Source organism: Coloeus monedula, assembly GCF_965178545.1.
Source record: "Coloeus monedula genome assembly, chromosome: 1".
NCBI classification, from domain to species: Eukaryota; Metazoa; Chordata; class Aves; order Passeriformes; family Corvidae; genus Coloeus; species Coloeus monedula.
The window spans coordinates 143,466,529-143,488,675 of NC_138781.1; the positions used below are offsets into that span (position 1 = coordinate 143,466,529).

General features: G+C 34.8%; 1 protein-coding gene across 3 annotated transcripts in view; it reads right to left on the minus strand.

Moving 5' to 3' along the window:
* The window catches only part of CSMD3 (CUB and Sushi multiple domains 3), a gene marked incomplete at both ends in the record, with an annotated part of 604,245 nt that overhangs the window by 350,861 nt on the left and 231,237 nt on the right, over positions 1-22,147 (minus strand). Inside the window, one exon of one of the 3 annotated variants that reach the window (XM_082293773.1) lies at positions 8,287-8,595. The exons of the other annotated variants lie outside the window; for them this stretch is intronic. Coding sequence (XP_082149899.1) covers positions 8,287-8,595 — 309 coding nt within the window. The remainder of the gene's footprint in view (positions 1-8,286; positions 8,596-22,147) is intronic. 3 annotated transcript variants of the gene reach the window in all.

Here is a 22,147-nt window from a genome sequence, read left to right on the forward strand (position 1 = left end):
CAAAGTCTCCACAAAGCCTTCACTTCTTCACACTGAACAGCCCCACCTTTCTCTCTCTCACACTCTTTCTCTGTAACTTTTTCTAAGGCTAGAAGGCGCAATATTTTCTGTAAATAAGGAAAATGGAACTGAATGCTGTACTGAGGGAAGGATATGAACAGTCCCAGTAACGAAGGAAGTCCAGGTAAGAACTTTTGCGTTACAGATGTGTGAACTAACATTCAGTCAATAGACAAATGAGAGACACGTACACTTTTCAAGCAGCCAATTAAAAGTGAAATGTGTTCAGAATTATTTTCTTGAAGTTTTTCACCAAAAAATTGTCTCCCATGTAAGATAATGAACATTCTAACACTTACAGGGAAAATTTTAGGGACATATAAAAATTAAAATATTGTCTTTTTTTTTCTTTAATAAAAAGGTTGTGTAATTGTGTATATTTATGCAAATTCATATTTGCAGGTATACAGACATGCTACATACAAACACTTGTAAGAAAGGACTAAGTCCGACAATTCCAGCATTTTATACTTCAGGATAGGTACTGCATTAAAAAAGGGCCTCATGTAAATAAGTTTTAAGTATATATATCATAAAAAACTCCACTTAGATGCAAAATCTGAAAAACAACCTTAAGTACAGCAAGCTCTCAAACACTAGAAAAAAAATTCATTTTGAATGAAGATTGTTCAGTTGACACAGTTCTGACTTCATTGAAAAAGTGTGTCCTGAGGGCCAAATGAGAAATCAATTTCAAGAAAAATTTGATTCTACAATAAAGAAGCATCAGGGTATATAGCCATGTGAAGGATATTTATTTAAAACATTGTCAACCTGTAAATTCACGTCTTTGTTTTGGTTATGCAACAGCATTTATGTAAAGGAAGTGTCCCTCTCATCATTTCTATACTTTGTAAATTTTCAAATCAAATATAAACAATATTTAAAATGCTGAGGACTAAACCACCACTGTTTTATGCAAAGCAGGCACTCAGGGTGCATTACTTCAAGTAACTATACAGAACAACGGAAAAAGTCCTTTCCTTCTCCAGAATTACTCTTACTTGATATTCACTATCACTCAGCTAATGGAGATGGAGAACAATATGATAACAGCAAAGCCATTATTTCAAGATTGTATGTACATCCCTACTTAAATTACATCTGCAAAAATATCATACTATTGGAAAATGAGTTATCTGAGAAATAAAGAGTAATTAACTCATCATCTGCTTTCTGAAGTGACCAAAAAATTTTGTTTGGAATACAGCGTAGAACTGATTTTGACTTGTGCAGAACCAGTAATTCACTGATTATTTTAAATCTTCGATACATGATGATGGCAGATTTTACTCACAACAACTGCTATTTCTAGTGACAGAAACAAATGCATCATATACTTTGGACCCCAGCATTATCTGTGCATGTGCAAATATGCCAAATACATTATGCATGAGACTTCCACTTCCTCTTTGGCATATGTCTATTTCATTGTATTTCCCCTAGAAGTACATCTGCCACCTGAATGCACTGAACTTACTACTCACATGAAAGTCAGTTCCTTTTTTGTTTTTTTTTATATTCACATCATATTGACTACACATGTGATACAACTAATTATCCAGAATTTCCAAATTCTAACAATGCAAGTATTGAATATCCAAGTATCTTAGAGATCACCACTTTAAGGGATTGCACAGATGGGGTGGGCATGGGAGGAAAGAGATAGAAACTTATTTAATTTTTATATGATGGCACTTCAGGCTTTAGAAATTTACGTGAAAAATCTCTAAATCTAGTGATTACCCAAATAAACTTCACTGTAACCCAACACACCAACTAATGTAGCACTATCTTCTAAAACCTTTCTGCACCTTGAAAGTCAGCATTAGAGAACATGGATTTTCATCAGTTTTTGTAGTACAGCATGAACTTCATGGGTTAACAATTTCTTAAATACGAAGAGCCATACAGAAGATGAACAGACTACAAAGTGGTGAAAACATCCACTTTTCATGCTAATAAATTTTTCACTTTTTACATGAGCTGATCTTAGTTTTTCATTTACTACCCACACCCTCCACCCTTTTCCCCACATCCTCTGCCCCTTTAACCTCTAAAGTCCCCTGGTCAAATCAAATTGTATAGAAGATTTATATTTCAAATTACTGCAACTACTGCATTACTACATTGAACTACTGCACTGTATTATTAATATAAAATGATCTAAATTACAGTTTTTCTAGTATATTCTATATTTTATGTATATCAAATTTCTCTAATTTGAAAAATATAATTATTTAAAATGAAGGAATTATGGTTAATATGTGTATTTTAATATTAATTTATAATTGCACTACTGATAATTTGGTTTTTACATTCTAACTAAGATACATCTGATTTATACCAGCAATTTGTGGTCAAAAGAAGAAAACTGGAAATACCGAGGGAAAGTAATGCCACAACACATCAGACAAATATCAATTATAGAAGTAAACATGAATAGCGTAATGAAGAACAGTTAAGAACTGCAGGAACTGAAAAAAACATGAATAGGAAAAACAAGTTCATAGAAGAAAATTGACAGGGAAGTATAAAAGGCAATAATTCAATTAAAACATTAACACAATTAATTTTTTGAAATCAGTATGGCTGATTTTCTTTTTCCCTTTCTTCCCTTCTAACCACTCCAGACTTGACTTTTGGATGACAAATTATCTCCTTTCCTACTTCCAAGTGCAAAGATACCAAGAAGTTTAGAACATTATTGTCAATTTTTCTCTAATAAAAATCTCAACATTAACAAACCATCCATTATAAAGTTCATCCAACAAACAGAATGTATCTATGTGATTTGTTGCACATGTTAAGTGGGTATTTCCAAAAGTATTACGAAATATTAAACAAATATAATTCAGGGATTAAGTGTTTGAGTGCTAGATTACATTTGTGTTATGCTTATTTCTTGAAACTTTTAAAATTTTCCAAGAAGAAAACTTCTTATATACAAATCTTCTTATATACAAATAATCTTAGAAATATAGAATGCAATAATCTTACTGCCAAATACATTTACTTTCTTCAACCCTCATCTTTTTAGTTCTGGGTTTCACTTACAAAAACAGAGGAAAAAAAAAAAACAAAAACCCTGAGGACATATGCACATTGATTACCTACTAGACTTAAAAATATTTAACAGCTGTTCAAAAAACCTCTCTGTCCCTACTCCTCCTTTCCTCTTCCTCCTTCTAAGTAAACCTCAAAAAATTAGGATATGTGAATACATATTTTCTAACAAATCCTTAAAAGTTTTATATTGAATAATCCCAATGTAATGACCTATCATACACTTTCATTATAATCTTTCAAAGAAAAAAAAAAAAAAATCAAGATAAGTTTCTCTTAACATGCTTTTGTTCTCAAAAGTTTTATTAGCAAATTATTTATTTTCCTATAACAAATCTTAAAATCTTCTTTCCTTCTACCATCATAAATTCTCCTGTAAGACAGAAGGAAAAAGAAATGCTGTTTTAATAGGGAACACCCAGTAGCAAGATTTTTTCTCCCTGATTCATTTTGTCCTGGCCACTACTAAGATGCTATATAAGGCCAGATATCAAAAAGCATAAGGCAAGCTGGGATAGACAACTCTTCTTAAAGAAGAAAGGGGAAAGGACAGAGAAATTATAAAAGCTTACAGGAAAGTAATAAAAAAATAGAGCTGAAAACATAGAGAAAGGGAATGGAGATATCAGTAAAATTAGTAAGATTTTGTAAAGAAACAGTTAAGTAAAATTATCAAAACATATGTATTTCCTCAAACTGAGAATATATGGTTAAAAATTTGCAAATACTTAGTGACATTTCTGCTCTTTGAAAAGAGAAGCTTGGAGTCATGAAATTTTTTGGAATCCAGAGGTCTCTTGAAAATAATTTTCCTAAAGAAAACAGAGACACTTTTGAACTGCTAGATGATGAGTGGAGTCATCCATTAAGACTTCCTGGCACTATTTGAGCCTGAGTCTGCTAAGCAATTTTTTTTCTTCAACTACTGTATCTCTTTTTCAGACTGTTTTTTTTTTCTAAATTTAATTTATGACTTACGAACTGTACTAGAGGTCTTTTTGCATTGTTTGCACCTGGTACTCATTTGTTTCTCGGGCCATTTAAGTACTATGTATATGTATTTCCATATTAAAATGAATATTGAGAACAGAATAGAATAGAATAGAATAGAATAGAAAAAACAGAATAGTTGGAAGGGACCAATGACAATCAATAGTCAACTGCCTGACCACTTCAGGGCTAACCAAAATTTAAGTCATATTATTAAGCATACTGTACAAATGCCTTTTAGCTTTTGGCCATATGCCTCTTAACATATCTTTAGACAGTAAAAGTATGCTATATAAGCCCTCACAAGAAAATGTTCTAAAATATCTCTCATGGTGAATGCATATACACAAATAAAAATTCTAGAGCCTTAATAAGCATGTAGTTGATATAAATTATAGAACAATTCAAAAGGACTAACAGCATTACTAAACTGTATGAAACACAAATAGCAGAAAACAAAAATGTCAGATTATCCTCTATTACTTTAGTCATGATGAAGCCAACAATTCCTAAATATTTAACAGGAAAAAAACGAAAAAAGAAAAAAACAGGGAAATATCATGTTTCTATCTTGTGTCTATCATGTTTAATTGCCTTCTTGTTTTCACATCTGAAAAATATGGACCATACTAGAAACTGTGACTGTACAATAGGAAAGAATTTCTACTAAAATCTTGGAATGTGAAGTTCCTTGGTTTAGCTGAGTGGAAAGGGGTAGGGATCTCCTTCCCCCCCGCCCCCCTCCCTCCTTCTTCTGAACAGAAGAGATAAACTTTTCTGAATTTGACCACTTGGTTTTGTTAGAACTGAGGACCCAAAAGGCGCTGTGTTTCACTATCAGCTATCCTATCTAAATATATTTTTCTTTAGCCTATCAAGGTGCGTCTTGAAAGTAAGCCTCTCATCCGTAGTTACTCCCTCCTTCTACAAGGCTTCATTGTTGCAATAACAAGAACTCTTCTTGCTCATCTCCCTAATAAAAAATTTTATGTATTATGTACTAACTTGTCCTTATTTAAGTTCTGTACATACTGACATTTACTTCAAAATTTATGCTTTCATCCTGTCTTACATGGTATTTTGTAAGGTGGGATGATCAGGAAAATATAACACCATTACATTACCTTTATTTATCTGATTCAGTCTGAATTCTTGTTGATGAAGAAACTATAATCATGTACAGTATTCCTCAAGAGATCTCACTACTTTCTTATAAAATGACACTTGTACTTCCCTACCTTTAAGGAAAATATTTCACCAAATGCACCTAGGGTTTCTTTATCCGGCTAATAAGCTTAGACAAGATATTCATCAGCCAGCCTTTGACACAATTTAAATTATTGTTGAGGTCCAGGTAGTGTATCTAGTACAGTAATTTACACCTAGCAGTAGAATTTTGGGTATATATAGACTTCTAGTTCTCTCTATACATCTCGTTCATGCATAAACTTCAAAAAAATTTTTGCAAAACAAAACAGTGTTGTTATTGTCTACTCATTGTGAAAGACCTTATCCACAGAACAATCCCATGGAAGCCAACAGTACTACTCTTTTTCTGCAGTTATGATTTTGCTTCAATGCTAATGTATCATAAAACTGCACTTTTCTGGTCTTACTAGCAATATTCTCAAAAAAGCCTACAGTTACATCTATATGTACAATAAATTTTTACAATTTCAAATATTCACACATACATAGTGTGTATATGAAACAGTAAGTTTTAGTAATTATATTTAGTATATAAAATTTTGTCTTCTCAATTATGAATTAATTTGCATAATTTGGGAGTGTAATTCTTAAATTACAATCTAGAGCACTACAAAAAATGCATTTCTAATGTAAAAACTAATTTTTAATATCTATTAAACAGAGAAATAATTTTAGAAGGTTTTAATATAAAATTCTTAAGTAGATATAATTCCATAGTTATTTAATATGCAGAGTTTTTAGACTTCTGTTCATAATACATTTTCAAAGAGAGATTAAAATACTTAAGTAGTAACCTACAGGAAACTCTATATAAATACCTCTGGAACGTTCCTCCATAATGGAAATTTCTTCAAGTCAATTAACAACTATCTCACATTGACAAAAATTCCTTCAAAATATGTCTGTGTCTTTTTAGCAAGGAATATTTTGTGGAAGAAAATTATAGGTTATTTACTGAAGGTCATTTGATATGTTTTAATGGCTGTTATCAAAATGTTTGCTGAGTAAAAATGGTAAATTTTTACTCAGTATAGGAATATCCCTTTAACAGCATGAATACATATACTGTTCTGTGAGTCACAGACACAGGAAAAAAATTTAAATATTTAGTATAATGAATGCTAGCAAAATCAAGACTTTCAATGTTGCATGAGGGAATAAAATGCACACAGAACTAGGTATGGGCTTTCTTCTCCACTAAGGTCCATACAAGTCTGATTTCACTTGTATGTGGGTTGTCATACCTTTTCGTACCTGTAGTACTATTTTAATTTGTGAAAAAATAAACACCATAACATTATTTTAGCAGTATCTTGGTGTCTAAATTATTCTCCTTTTTTTCATAATCTAATGTTTAGCACTTCAATATGATAAAATAATTTAGAATTATGTGCCATACCTATATCTTATATTAAAGAATAGGTCAGAGAAGAAAGGAACATTGAGAAAACAGCGGGGAGGACACTGTAGTGTAATGATTCCAAACAGGAAATGGGAAAAAACTGTATGTGTATCACAATTACTGCCATATTTAGCTGCCAAAGTAGTACATTCTTACATCTTTAAATTAGAAGATATTAATACAGATCCTCATAAAGTCCCTTATAACTGAAAACAAGCCTGTTTTTTTAAACTTGACCAAAGACATTTTGAAATTAGTGCATAGACACACAACCAGTACAAACCAAACTGTTGATTAATTTATACCAGTCAATAACCAGAAAATACTTCAGATTTCCACTGAAATTAATGCAAATGAAACATAAACATCTGTTTAATTATTTCTATTTCATATGCAAACCAAATACAGTGTTTGTTTTTCAGTTACTCTATTTAAATTATATATTTTAAAATTCTGGAGAACTGCAGCTCTTGTTTCAAAAGGTGTTAGTAAATGAAGCTAAAATAACTTATACTAGGTGACTATCTAGTAAGACAACAGATTCCAAATAAAACTTCTTTACAAAATATCAAACATATAATGAGATTTCTACAAATGTCTTGTGCTATGAAAGGTGCTTCTCATCAATATATTTGTGTTTATGAATTTTTCATGTACAATTGATTAACATGAAGCACACAATAAAAATTCAAAATGTATAATAAATGGTATTCAACAACATTAGCCTGCAAAATTAAGCTGATCCTTTTCTGAAATTGTGTATATCTAAACACACACCAACATGCAATTTTTTTCTGAATATCTGTTGGTTAACTTAAGACATTCCAGCATTACTTTTTGTCACCCTCATGTTTCAGATATCAACATTTACTTTTTAACGCAGCAAACAATGCTTGTTTTATACTCCAAATGTTGTTCATTATTAATACTTTAGCATGCAGATTAGATCATCTCAATATAGAAATATATAAAATCTTTAGCTTTAGCACTTTAATATTTGCTGAATTCCCTAGTGTTCTAAATGTTGCTTTGATCATTGATTTCATGTTTGATAGAATAAAAATGTACAGATGTTTTAAAAAACAAAATATTGCTGAAGATTTAAGCAGGAGGGAGACTAATACAACTGCATCACCTACTGATTTAGAACAGCAGCTATTTATAAAGTACATTTTTAATGCTATGGTTAATTATGTCTAATCAAATATGCAGAATAGATGAGTATTCTAATCTCAATTTTCAAAACTTCCATCAGATGTCTCTTACACTAAGCTTTATTGTGAAATATAATGATAGAAGCTATAAAGCCACATGAAAATTCCTTATATGTACATTTTGTCTTTTTAGAAATCAAATCAATTTAAATAATGAAGACAATATTATTACTGATTTCATTTTTCCATCTGAATGACATACTAGAACTCAAATTTAGGCAGATTTAATCCCTTTCCCATTTGGTTCAATTACACTTCCTGAATGGATACCTGAACTTTCATTTTTAATTTATACAAAATATTTTTTCATATCTACATGTGCACAAGTAAAATAATATCCAATACCTCTATGAGTAACAACTGCAAGTTCTTTAGCTCTTTCTATCTGTTCAGCATTTCTTGGTCGTCTTCTTGTGCTTTGTAAATTTGCTTGAGGAAGAGAGAGTGCTTCCTTGTAAGCGGCCAACTCCAGAATTGGTTTTCTTGTATTCATAGCTTGTACTCGTTGTTCTTCAGCAGATTGTCTACAGGTGGTCACTGCACTGGATACAGCAACATCAGCAGATGTGCTAGCAACAGTAATGGCACCAGTAGTGGCCGCAATATGCTCCTCTAACTCACCAGTGGAGGCAGTTTTGATGAAAGTAGAAGAACCTGTAGGACACACAGTAGTACTGGATGCTAACTTTTTCTTTTGAATTGTGTTTTCTTGATCAATCTAAAAAATTAAATTTCCCTCTGTTTAACATAGTAAAGACAACTGACATGAAAAGAGGAAAGTCAAAAGGCTTTATTTAAAAAATTGAAGCAATCAGAACATTGTTTAATGCTAGTGAACATTTTGAAATAATAGTGATATTACATGTTAAGATTTAAATGTCCTCAAAACTTAAACTTTTTTACCAGTTGTAATGACAGCACATAATTTCCAGCCCTGCACATTCAGAAATGAGCATGGCTAGAGCAAAATATACAGCTATATCATTAATAGGGCCCCTACTAGGAAACCATCCTATTGAGGAGTGAAATGGCAGCATTATATACTAACCTAAGTAGCAGAAAAATCTGCCATAATCCAGCGGCTAATAAGGCTCTCAGATATGCTCATTATTTTCATCAAAGATCCCTTGACAGGGGTCTAAAAGCTCATTTAGACTTGACACAAGACCAGGTGTAGATGAATAATAAAAGGTACACATTTAAACAAAACTTGTCAGCAGTATTATTTATACTTAACATTGTAAAAAGGCTTCATATGTAATTCTCTTTTTGCGCTCTAAATTCTGTAATAGACCAGATTATTTTACTAAAAACCCTCACATATAAAATGTTTCAATAAGCTAAAAAATTGTCCATGCACTGCTTGTGAAAATATTGTTAGCATTTTTAAGGTCCCTACTATTCAAAATATAGGGCCAATTTTTCCATATTTTGTTAACATTTTCTTTCTTCCCCATCCCCCACATTTGGCTGCAAATGTTTGGAAGCCAAGTCTCTCACCTGTAAGCATTTAGAATATCTTAATAGAGTAGAAACTCCATCTTGACTGGAACAAATAATTGACTGGGCAATGCATAACAAAATTCACCATAAAAACATAGTCGAACAAAGCTGATGTAGCACAAACTGTACTATATTTTACTAGTATCTTTAAAACATGGCTTTTTTATTTCATAATAATGATTAGGGCCCCTTGAACAGTCATTCAAACAATAATATTCCATACTTCTCTTTTTGGTTCTGCGCTCTCTTCTCATACTTTGAGACTTGTCCTTTAAATGTAATGGGTGATGTCAGGATGGAAAGCAACGAGAGTTTTCACACTTTTAGAAAAACCTGTCCACTAGAAAATGGAAATGAGACTCCCAGAGGAGTCTTAACTAAGCATTATATAGTATATTTAATGCACAAGGTATATCACATCTCTTAACAGAGTTCTCAAATGTTCTGTATAAATTAATGGAAGAGATTCTCATATCAAAAATACTCAGTCTTGCTAATAGTCTCTTTTGATTACTGCAGAAATTTTAGGCTAAAAATGGTTTATTTTATCATACTATTAAAAATACTAACATAACAGGATATGTTAGCTTTATAAAGATAACAAATAAAGCTGATGTGGGTAAATACTATTTTTGCTATCTGACATTCAATATCCTAACATCAGTTGTGTAATACAGCACTTGTAAATCATAGTGGTGGTTTCCCCTGCAAAACTAAAAAACCTTAGTAGTACCATGTAAGCTCCAAGTTTATGTGTCAGAGACCAAACCCAAAACTACTTACTGTCCTATGATGACAGTGGTATAAGTAACTAAAATACATCTAGACATTTTTTATTCTTTATTTCATAATAAAAGAAGAAAATTGTCACAACAGTGCATAATATCAAAATCTAGACTACTTATGATTCAGTATACAATAAATTTTGACAGACTGGTATCAAGTTTAAAACACAGAAAATACAAATGCATGGCCAAGAGATATTTTGGAACAGAAAAATGTTGTTTAAAACAAAGAAAACTTAATGTATGTTACATAATCACTACTATTAAAACAAAATCTATGTGAACATATCTCTATCATGCAAGCAAATGTACAAGAACAGGCATTCATCTGCTTCCAATATCAAGGTCAAAGCAAAACTATATTCAGAATCTCAATCAAATGTCATGGTCTATCCTATTTATTTAAATAGGCACAGCACTTTAAATGAGAAAAACTTAAAGGAGAGTTCATCTCAAAAGAAAAAAAGCAAGAAAAATTAAACTTACTTAAAGCTACAAAGCTTACATATTGAAAAGTACTGCTTTGACACAGAGGCAATTTTCAAACAGAACACCTAACCTGTTAGGCTTTCACATTCATTTACACTGAAGAACTCATGCAGAAGATCAGTAAAGTTAAACAACATGGCTTGATTTACATGGAAGGTTTTGAGAAAAAAATAAATGTTATGTATAAACAATCTTGTAAGTATCAGCTACTGCACAGAAAAGATCCATCAATGTTTCCGTATATATAATTTTTAATCTGCAAAAGTATGAATTTTGGGGTCTTTATTTTGGGAAAACAGTCTTAGACTAATTGAAGCACCTTTGTTGCATGGGCATTTTAAATCCATACTCTCCACTTCAGTGTTGTCCAGTAACATCTGACATTTCAGTTTGTCAAAGAGGTTATTTTAAAAATTGTATTTTTCTATGTAATAAAGAAATACTCCTATATTGTTTTACTTTAATACTCTGGTTTAAGAGAAAAAGAAAAAAAAGGAACTAAAAGCTTTTAATGATAAATGGCACAAAACGGAAGAAAGGAAGATTGATCTCTGCTTTTTGGGAAAAGCTTAAACCAAAATTTTGCAGTCTACTGAAGTCGACTCAGAGGCAGAGAATCACTTTGAATTCACAATCAGCCAGAAAAGATGTGTAGCTTGAGGAACTGCTAGGCTGAATCATATGAGGAAGCAGTGAGGACAGTGGGTTAAGAAAGAGTAATTGTTGTTTAGGGCATGGCGTCACAAAGAAAGAGAACCCAACCAACCCACACAAAACAGTCTGAGACCTACTAGACTGGACCAGCATTTCTCTAAGCGAGTCTCTGTGGAAGGAGAACAGACAAAAACCAGTAAAACTGAGGACCTTTCATGTGTCAAATTAGCCTCCTTACACAAGGAAAGATTGGAAGTGGTATTTACTCATAAAAACTTAGAGCTATGTAGAAGTGAAAAGAGATCAAGCCAATGATCTACAGAGAAATTCCGTTCAGAAAACTAGTCTTAACAAGACACTACTCAAAAGTGTTGCAACTGTTAAAACTTAGGATAATGCAAACATATGGGAGACCCATAAGCCTTTCTATTTATAAAGAAGTGGAAGTTGTTCTTGATTCCAGGATCATTTTTAGTAAAGAAAAGAGGCAAGAGCCTTTGACATTTGCCTGAAACAAAGTTCCAAAAATAGATTATGAATCTGTGCTAGATGCACACACTTTGCATATGCAATATGCTACAAGTATACACAGGGTTCCTGTTGTAAACATGATACCAAAGGAAATTTACCCCAGATAAACTCATAGTGGAAGTTCAATTAGCAATTAATCTAATGGACTAACTTTTTATGAGTGATTCCTGAGGGCACAATCTAGGGAGATAATAAATACCTTTGCCCACTCTGAGAAGCATTCACCAGAAACAAAAATAAGGCAGAAAACGGTATCTAACAGAGTGAAAATCCTTGTTGAAAATGATCTTTTATTTTTTGTTTTAGAGGACTATGACTTGGGAAAGCTTTCCTGTAAGTTGTTCCCTCTTCTCTAGGTTGAAAAAGCTCAGTTTGCTCAGCCTTCCTTCCCTCACAGGGTAAGTGCTCCAGCTCTCAACCATCTTGATGACCCTCCACTGAACTTGCTTCACTGAAAAACTCATCTTCCCTGTCATGAAGCCCAAATCTTAATGTACTATTCCAGCTATGGTCACAGAAGTGTTGAGACAAGGACAAAAATCCTTCCCTTTAAATCTACTGATGACATTCTGTTGGGGTTTTAGTTTAGTCTTAGTTTTTTTCCTGTTAAAGGAATTTTCTCCCATATGCATGTTGCTAGGGGACAAATAGCTGTACTTAAGAAAGACAAAAAGGGGAGTGGGGCGGGCCTGGCTACTCCTTTGTCTGCACCTGGGTGTGGGGTCAGTTCGCTCTGAGCGTCCGGAGAGAGAAGCTGCAGAGAAAGGAGCTGCTGCTTCTTTCTTTTTGGCCGTTCTTCTCTTCCTGCTGGAAACAACGCCGGGACCCCAAAAGCCGCTTTCCCTGCCCTGCTGGAGGCCGGGCTGTGGCTGCCCTGCCCCGCTGCTGCTGCTTCGAGCTTTTGCTACGCTGTAGCCCTGCTCACCCTGCCTGTCTGGGCCTCCGTGGGATTCTCCCATCTGGATACATCTTGCCCTGCCACCCGGGATTTGCGTTCGTCCCTGCTGTTCCAGCCTGCCGTTCCAGCCTGCCATTCCCGAGGGTCCGGCCGGACACCGGGATCGGCTGCCCAGGGGTTTGTGAAGCCTTTGTCCCATCCCTTCCCGGGATCCCAGGGCACCGGTGCCGCGTGCTCCCCGAGCTCGCTCCGGAGCGCCCCCTGCAGCCGCGGGGGAACCATCGCACCTGCCCTGCTCACCGGGAGCCGCCAGCGCCCCTGCCGGCTGCGAGCGGAACTGCACCCGAGGGGAAAGGGCCCGACAGCCGAGAAGGCCGGCACTGGGTTTGTGATTGTTTGCTGTTACTGCCATAGTTATTGCTGTTTGTTTGACTGGTTATATACATATATATATATATATATATATATATAGTAAAGAACTGTTATTCCTATTTCCCACATCTTTGCCTGAAGGCCCTTGATTTCAAAATATAATAACTTGGAGGGAAAAGGGGTTATATCTGCCACTTCAAGGGGGGCTTCTGCCTTCCTTAGCAGACACCTGTCTTTCAAAACCAAGACACATTCTTATTAATATAACTCAGGATGCTGTTGGCCTTCTTTCTTTCCAGGGCACACTGCTGTCTTGCTCAGCCTGCTGTCTGCCACAACACACAGGCTCTATTCAGCAGAGGTCATCGCTATCGGACAGTCCTGTTGCCAAGGTTTCTTCCTACCCAAATACAGGACTTTACACTGACCCTTGCTGATTTTCACTGGATTCTGTTGGCTCATTCTTCCAACTTGTCCGTGTCCCTATGGGAAGCCTGTCCTCGACTATATTGACTGTTGGTCCTTGACTATAATGACTGATATTTTGGTGTCATCTGCAAATCCAGTGAGACTTCTCTCTGTCATTGATTGAAGCTCATTGATAAACACATTGAAGAGAACTTGTATCAGAATAGACATCTGTAGTATACCACTTGTTACTGCACTCTAGGTAGAAAGTCTGGCCCATTTATGACTATTTTCTATATTTAATTTTTCTTTATTTCAGTGGTTGAAGAACAGAAAAAAACAAGCAAATTGTTCATAAGACCAAATGGGATCTAAGGCTACTATCCAACAGCTATTCTAATTCATTAGAGTTTGTTTTGCTGATTAGCTCCTAAGAACCATGTTGAGTCAAAATGTGAAAGCAAATAGAAATATTCACTGTCCTGTTTATTCAGGATGAATAAAGGTACAGGACTTCATTGGCTCTTGTGACACATATGATCCAGCCACAGATTTCCCAAACAAGGCTAAAGGTCATTAATGCAGATGACCCTAAATGGGACTCAGACTACAGGAAGGTGCTAATAAGGTGACTGTCATGAGGTCAGCCTGGGACTTTTCCTGTCTATCTTATTAGCAAGAAGCCAGTCTATCATTTTGCAATGGGTAATCGGGAAAGAAGTGTAGACAGTCAAGCAAAAAAATAAATGCATACTTCATTAAAGAGAAAAAGAGGTAGTTACAATTATAAATAGAATTTTTAAAAAGAATAATAACTGTATCTTCATTCTTCTTTCAAATGTTCAAGGACTTTTAGTCAAGGCTTATTTAGTTGCCTTACTTAAAACTTCCTATACTTAACTAATTTTGGAGTGACCCGTGCATTCTATTAAAAAAATGCTTTTTTTTTTTCCCTATCTTAATTAACTGTTCTCTTTGATGTTCTCTGTCGTTAAATATCTGATGCTTGCAAAAAATTTCCAATAAAGTTAGAAACCTAATTAGAAGAATATATTCTGTATCTGTTAAAGGAATTTTCAAGTTTGTGTAGACATAGCAGCTTATTTGACTCTTTTAACATATGTCATTCCAGACTTATTATTTTAAAAAATCACTTTGTTTATTATTCATACATTTCTAGTATCTTTACCTGTTCTTAGGATCAAATTGTAATAGAAAAGAAACAGATACATAAACATAACATAAAACACATATTTTAGAACATAAAATCAGTATTAATGGCTGCCATAAAATACTCTTCTGACAAAATCTATTTTCAACTTCCAGCTATTCAGAAAAGAAATAAAACTGTAGTTTTAAAGAAATGCATGACTGAAAAAGATACAGTTCAAAGCAAATTTCTAGACTTTAGTTCAAACAGGCAATGATTCCTGAACTTATACAAATAGCAAAGACTCCAAAAGCTGTCTAGCCAGAATTTTAAAAAAGTCCTTCTGGTTCCTTTTGTTTTCGTGTTGTCCACAATTGTGAGAGTTGATTCAGAATTTCATTTTTATTTCCTTTTGGTACTAGAACTTGCCTTTTTGCATTACTGCATTGTCTTATGAATTTTTTAAACTTGCCTTTTTCTGCTGTCTTTTTTTCAACCTCTTTATTGTTATCTCTTTCTTCTCTTTTTCTCTATTTTTTGTGTAAAGTTTTACACGTAAATCAATTGCTGCAGTAAGACATACCAAAACAGTCTGAAAGTGACAATTAAGCAACAACCAGAAATTTTCAGTGATGCAGGAGATATGTCATACTTCAGTACAGACAAATACATATCTCTGTGATCTTCCATATGCCTCTCTCAGTGAACTTAAGATCACCTTTTTTAAGTAGATACCAAAAATATGGTAAATTTATGAATCTTAATTTTAGCAAACTGATTACATTTGGAAATCTGAAATTCAGACAAATTGCCAAACAGCTCTAACATGATTTGTTTTCTTACTACTAAAATCAGGACATAGACAGAGTGCTACCATTTTTTTTTTTTACATATATCTGTCTAAATAACAGATTTTATTGCAGCAATATATGGTTTTTCAATAGAAGCAAATATGAAAATGCCCAACATATGTGCACATATGGATAATGTTCTTTCAGCTGGTTTACTTAAAGTGAGAAAGTACTTTCTGAAAGGCCTGTTACTTTTAAGAAAAAAACAAAAAACAAAACCAAAACTTAACACAAATGTTAGTAAATGAGAAAGGAGTGATTTGAAATACAAAATAATTATTTTCATATAGTCATACTCTTATTTTTTTTCAAAAGACATATGCATCAATGTAACATAAATCTGTGTAATCAAACATAAACATACAAAAAAAATCCAAAAAATACTACTTAAAAATTCTTCAAGACTCTCAATAATATTACAAAAATTAATGAAATGAATGATATAATGCTGGGAAAGGAAAGTATTCACATCTCTTGGCCTTAAAAAGAATACCTTTATTGTATTTGTCAAGTAAAAAGCCTTGCCAATATTGTCTTACATATTTATTTTCTTTCTAATTTTGAAAGTTTTGTGAATCATAGTGCAGGAGTGTTATTTCCCCTTTTTAAGGATAGGATAACATCAAATAAGCAAATCCAAAAGAATGATTACTATAAAGACTATGTACATTAAAATTTATATGGCAACCATTTAACAAAAAGATACACTTAAAATTTAAAGGTTCTGACTTCTAATTCTGTTTCTTGTATCACCATGGATACGCCGTCATATTGTAGTGCTCTCATTTCTTTTCAATAAAATTAAATTCTCACTTTCCTCTTACTCCCAGAGGAATATTAGTATTAGTTGCCTAATATCTCTTCAATGTTATAAGCAAGAAAAGTGGCTTTTTAAAATCAAATATACAGTTTCAGACAGAACAATACTTGCTAAACCTTGAACTATATATTGATATGACTCTGACACTCCTTTTTTTAATATTTTCAATGAAGTTCAGATACATGAGAAAATAATGAATCTTGAACCCAGTAATAATCTCTTTCACTTATTATTAACAGCAAAAAATGTTTGTACCATTGCTCTTGAGTGTCTAATATTTGCCCTAAGCAGGCTAAATGCCCAAATTTTTGATTCTAAATCCAGTATTAGGCATCAAGAAGCTATTTGACTTAAACTTATTACAGAAGATTGCTAAACTAATTTAAGATAATAAATTATCCAATATAGTAATCTTCACTATGGGGAAGATTATTTTAATAGCTAATATATTTAATATATTTTTTTAATTATTACATGTTTTTAAACAGATTAGTACTTGTTAGAAATAATGTAAACTCCTTAGAAAGTTTGTTCATTTACTTGCCAAATGGTAGACAAGGTTGCAGAAAAGGTATCTTGAATACAAATCTTAATACTTAAGCATGTATTTTTCATTGTTTACCTTACCTATGTCTCACAAAATTAACAGAGATTGCAGACTAGTAAGTACAATTTTGCCATTAGTAATACAAGGCCACAGAATTTACATTGACACATAAATTCTGTATGTGGGCTTGCCTTGGCCTGAGGTTGTTTTCACTATTTTTGATAATTCATAGGTGCCAAGTGAATATTTCTTGACCTAATGGCATTTCAGGAATGTTGTGCTCTGATAATACTGCATACAGTAATGATGTGATAAAGCTACATAAGCCCTGCATAGCAAGCAACATACTTAGTGAGGCTGAGAGAGACTAATGTGCAACTTTCATATTTTAGTAAAGAACAATGAGAAAGAAGCAGACTATGTTAAGAAAATATACCAAAAAAATGAATAATTGAACTCCAAGAATGAAGAGGAAGTTCATTTCTTCATGTTCAGGAGTGTCAAACTCCTCCTAACAGATCCTTGGATGCTTTCAATTCGTTGTAATCCCCACCCAGGGACACAAAGAAAAGGGTGAAAACAAGACAAAAGAAATACAGAGGAGAGTAGAAAGGCAATTCTTAACTTTTATAAATGCATTATTGTTATTATTGATGCTTTTCTATATTAGATAATTTAGACTATCAGACCATTAAAACATTAATTAGAATAACAATAAATTGTGTTCCCTTTGGTGATAACAAGATTATGTGGCTAACGTTATATTATGTAAATCCATTACAACCCAACTAACTTTTGGTCTGTAAGTTTTGTATACCAAACATACACTATTTTCTCTATGTATCTTACACCACTGAAGTGCTCTCCAATGACTGTCAGGACTCTGAGGGCTCTAATGGGCCTAAACAGGACTTCCTGGGGCCTCCCACCACCCATGCCTATGGGTCCATGGCCTCAAGGCTGAAGCCGTGACCCCCTGTCCCAGTGATGCCACAGCAGTGTTTGTCCCCCTCTTCCCACATTCCTGTTCTACCTAGCCATGGGGGTAATGTCCCTGCCTGGCCTTGGCCTGTCCTGTTTTCCATGGAGATGCCCAAAGCCCCAGGTTTGGTCTGCCTCCAGATGCAGCCTCCTCTGCTCCCTGCAGCAGGGGGACCAACACTGGCTAAAAAGCCCTGCACTGCCAGTCTCAACCCTGATCCCCGAGCTCTCAAGCCTTCAGGAAGCTGTTGGCCTGTGCTTGTCTCGTATTCATACAATGCCTATGAACAAAGCATAGCATTACATTTAACAAAAGTGTTATTTTTCCCTTATTTCTCACTCAGAATAAATAATCTCTAAACAGAATAAATGTTAATTATAAAGCAAAGTTGAATGATTTATAAATGAAACTACTGTCTTTTATTTTTTGGTTTTATCTGAAAGGTCAGGACAGACTGAAAAATAATACTTTTAAAGAAAGGTCAGGTCCTAAGTGGGATGAAAACAATTCTCTGGCAAGGAAAAATGTTTCTTTGGTATAAAAACCGATTCAAAATCCACCTAGAGTTTACAGAGATAAAGCTATTTCCCGCTGAACACTGTGTGCTGTCAGCATCAAGTGGGCAGTTAGTGAACTTTTAAGCTATGAATTGGCATCCAGTGCAAAACAAGAGCTTCGCCTGAGGAAAATCTTCCCTGTGAGATGACCCCAGTGATCCATTAGCCAACAATTTCATGATGTCCTAAGGTAAATGCTTACACACTAAAAGTTCAAAATCATTGTAAGAATTACATATGCATTGCTTTAGTGAGCATTTCAGGCAATTTTGCACTGCGATACAATGATAACAATGATAGTGTTCTTGTTCAATAGCCAAAATGGTTCCTAATATCCAAAATAGCTCAGTTACTGCATCTTTCTTCACCTTTATGTTGCCCAGAGAAATGCTCACAAAGACAACTTCCACAAGAAAATGATACACTGGCACATCTAAAAACAGGGTAATTTGACACTGTCTTATGCAACATCCTAGTCGGTAAACTCATGAAATGTGTTAGATAAATGGGCAGTGAGGTGGATCAAGAATAGGCTGAATGGCAGAGCTCAGAGGGTTGTGATCAGAAGAGTAGAATCCAGTTGGAGGCCTGTACTCAGTGATGATCCCCAGGGATCAATACTGGGTCCAATCTTATGCAACTTGTTTATCAATGACCTGGATGAAGGGATTGAATGCACCCTCAGCAAGTTTGCTGATGATATGAAACTGGGGGGAGTGACTGATACACCTGAAGGCTGTGCTGCCATTCAACAGGAAGAGTGTGATTAGCAGATCAAGGGAGGTGATCCTCCCTTTCTACTTGGCCCTAGTGCAGCTATATCTGGAGTGCTGTGCACAGTTCTGGGCTCCTCAGTACAGGAAAGACAAGGAGCTACTGAAGAGGGTGCAGTGGGTGGCAAAAAAGAGGATGAGGGGTCTGGAGCATTTCTCTTATTAGGAGCAACTGCAGGAGTTGGAACTGTTTAGTTTAGAGAAGACTGAGAGGGCATCTCATCAATACATATAAACATCTCAAAGGCAGGTGTCAAGAAGTTGGTGCCAGACTCTTTTCAGTGGTACCCAGTGAAAGGACAAGGACCAATGGCCATAAACTCAAACACAAGAAGTTTCACCTCAACAGGAGGAAGAACTTCTTTACACTGAGGGTGGAAGAGCACTGGAACAGGCTGCCCAGGGAGCCTGCGTCTGGAGACGCACAAAACCCACCTGGACGTTCGCCTGTGTAACCTGCTCTAAGTGACCCTGCCTTGGCAGAAGGGTTGGACTGGATGATCTCCAGAGGTCCCTTCCAACCCTTACAATTCTGTGATTCTGTGATTTTTCAGAAACAGCAGCAGGTTTTGGGTACTTCTTACACTTCTTGGATGATAGAACTAAAAAATGTCAAATTTTGAGACAGCTGGTTTCTCACCATATCTGAACATTTCAGACTTCATCAGAATGGTTGAGGTTGAAAGGCATCTTAGAATTTAGCCACTTTCAGAACTGTCAGCAGTTTTATGGTCATTGCTTGATATTTACTTTATCTAAATTAAATGGTATGACTATCTCTACAGAGGTGAGAGTTTCTTAGAGATTCTACAGAGTTCCAAAGTAACTTCTTTCACATGTAAGAAAAAGTTGCTGGATAGCAGTGAATGAGAGTTTTCAGCAGTAAATTTGTTCCCTGAAGAAATAATAAATTAAAACCCCCTCAAAACCAAACAAATAAACAAATAAAACCCCACGTCACATTAATTCTAGGAAAAGTGAGTACAGAGTGAAAAAAGAGACATTTTGCCTCTGTACAAAGACCATGGGATATTGAAATATTAATTATGCACACAAAAATGACTGTGATAGCCTCCACAAGTGTTATAAGGATGAATATATGATATTCAAGAACCATCCGGACACAATCCTCTGCAATGTGCTCTAGGATGATCTTGCTTGTGCAGGGAGTTGGGCCAGATGACTCCACTGTAGTCATTTCCAACATTACTATGGCCAAGCTGGATGGGGCTCTGAGCAACCTGGTCTAATGAAAGGTGTCTCTGCCCATGACAGGAGTTTGAAAAAAGATGAGCTTTAAGGTCCCTTCAAACCCAAACCATTCTATGACTCAATGATTCTATGATATCCACTCTGTGATTCTGTCAATTTCTTTCAGGTTGGTTAATATTCATAATTTCCCACTACAGTCACTGGGAATTTGAATGATTCTTGGCTTAAGTACTACTGACTGGTTTGCTCTAAGTATCAAAAGAGTGTGCTCCAATGGCTTCAACAAACAGATGGTTAATTTATTATAATTGAAATTTCTTTCAAAACTGTAATGTTTCTATCATTAATTTGTTTAAATTATATAGGTTTGAGAACTTTCTAGGGAAAAATTTTATTTAAACATGTAAGCCTTATACATCTTTCATGAAAAGCCAAACTACCCACCAAACAAATGAAGAATCATTTCTTCTTTTTATCTTCAATTACAAATCTGTGTTCGTTATCTGCCTGTTACACATATACACTAGACATATATATTAGGAATTAAAAGGTATGGCTTTTAATCCCAAGTTTACTATTAACTGAGAAGGAAAAGGAGTCACAGGTGAAGAAAAATACAAAAAGCAGCAGTTTGTTTTACTTTCACAAAGTCAATATCCCTCTTTCCTTTTGAATTTGAGTCAGCCTGATTTAATTTGAATATATGTCCTTCAAGTCAAAGATTCTCTTCACAAATATTTTCATATATCATAGTGTACCAAGGCAGTACTATAAACTAAACCAGCATTATCTAAGCAATTCAGCTAGCTTTGTGAGAAGTGGAAGGGTTAGTGTTACCTAGCTTCCAACTGCCCTGGATTAGGGCTCAAAAGACCTGGTGCCCTATTCCACTGGTAACATTCTGGTAACTTTGGGTAAATCACTATAAAGTATGTGCCTCAACTCTGACATCCAAAAGAGATCCAATAAATATTTCCAATGGTGATTCATAACTTTACTGTCTGTGTATCTTGCCTCCTCCCACAGATAAATTAATTTTTTGAACTGCAGGTTATGACACAGATCAATCACTTTCAATCAGAAACACATGGATATGTGTTTGCTACCTTTGCTTTCTCTGAACTTTCTTCAACTTTGCTCTATTCTTCGGAAATACTGAGAGGCCAGAGCAACAGCTGGAGTCAAGGTGAAGGTTGATTTATACAGCAGCATGTTTTCCGCGCTGTCCTCTATTCTTTCCCTAATATTTAGGTTGAAAAGCACTAAGGTGTGCTTTTTAAGCATCCTAGGTATGGACCTGAGGACTGTGGAGTGCTCTTAGTATACTGACTAAATTAGAGCATAAGGGCTCGCTGATATTACTGACAATATAAATGAACAACAGATCTCATAATTTTATTTCCAAACTTTTTTGCCTCAGTCTTCACTGGCACACACCCCTCATGTGGACGGACTTCAAGACAGGGACTGGAAGACCAAAGTCCCTTACACTGTCAGAGAAGTTCAGGTTCATGACCTCCGGAACATACATAAGTCTATGGGACCTGATGAGCTGCGTCCCAGAGTCCTGAGGGAATTTGCTGATGTAATTGCCAAGCCACTGTCCATGATACTTGAAAAGTCATGGCAAAGTCCCACGTGACTGGAAAAGGGGAAACATTTTACCTATCTTTA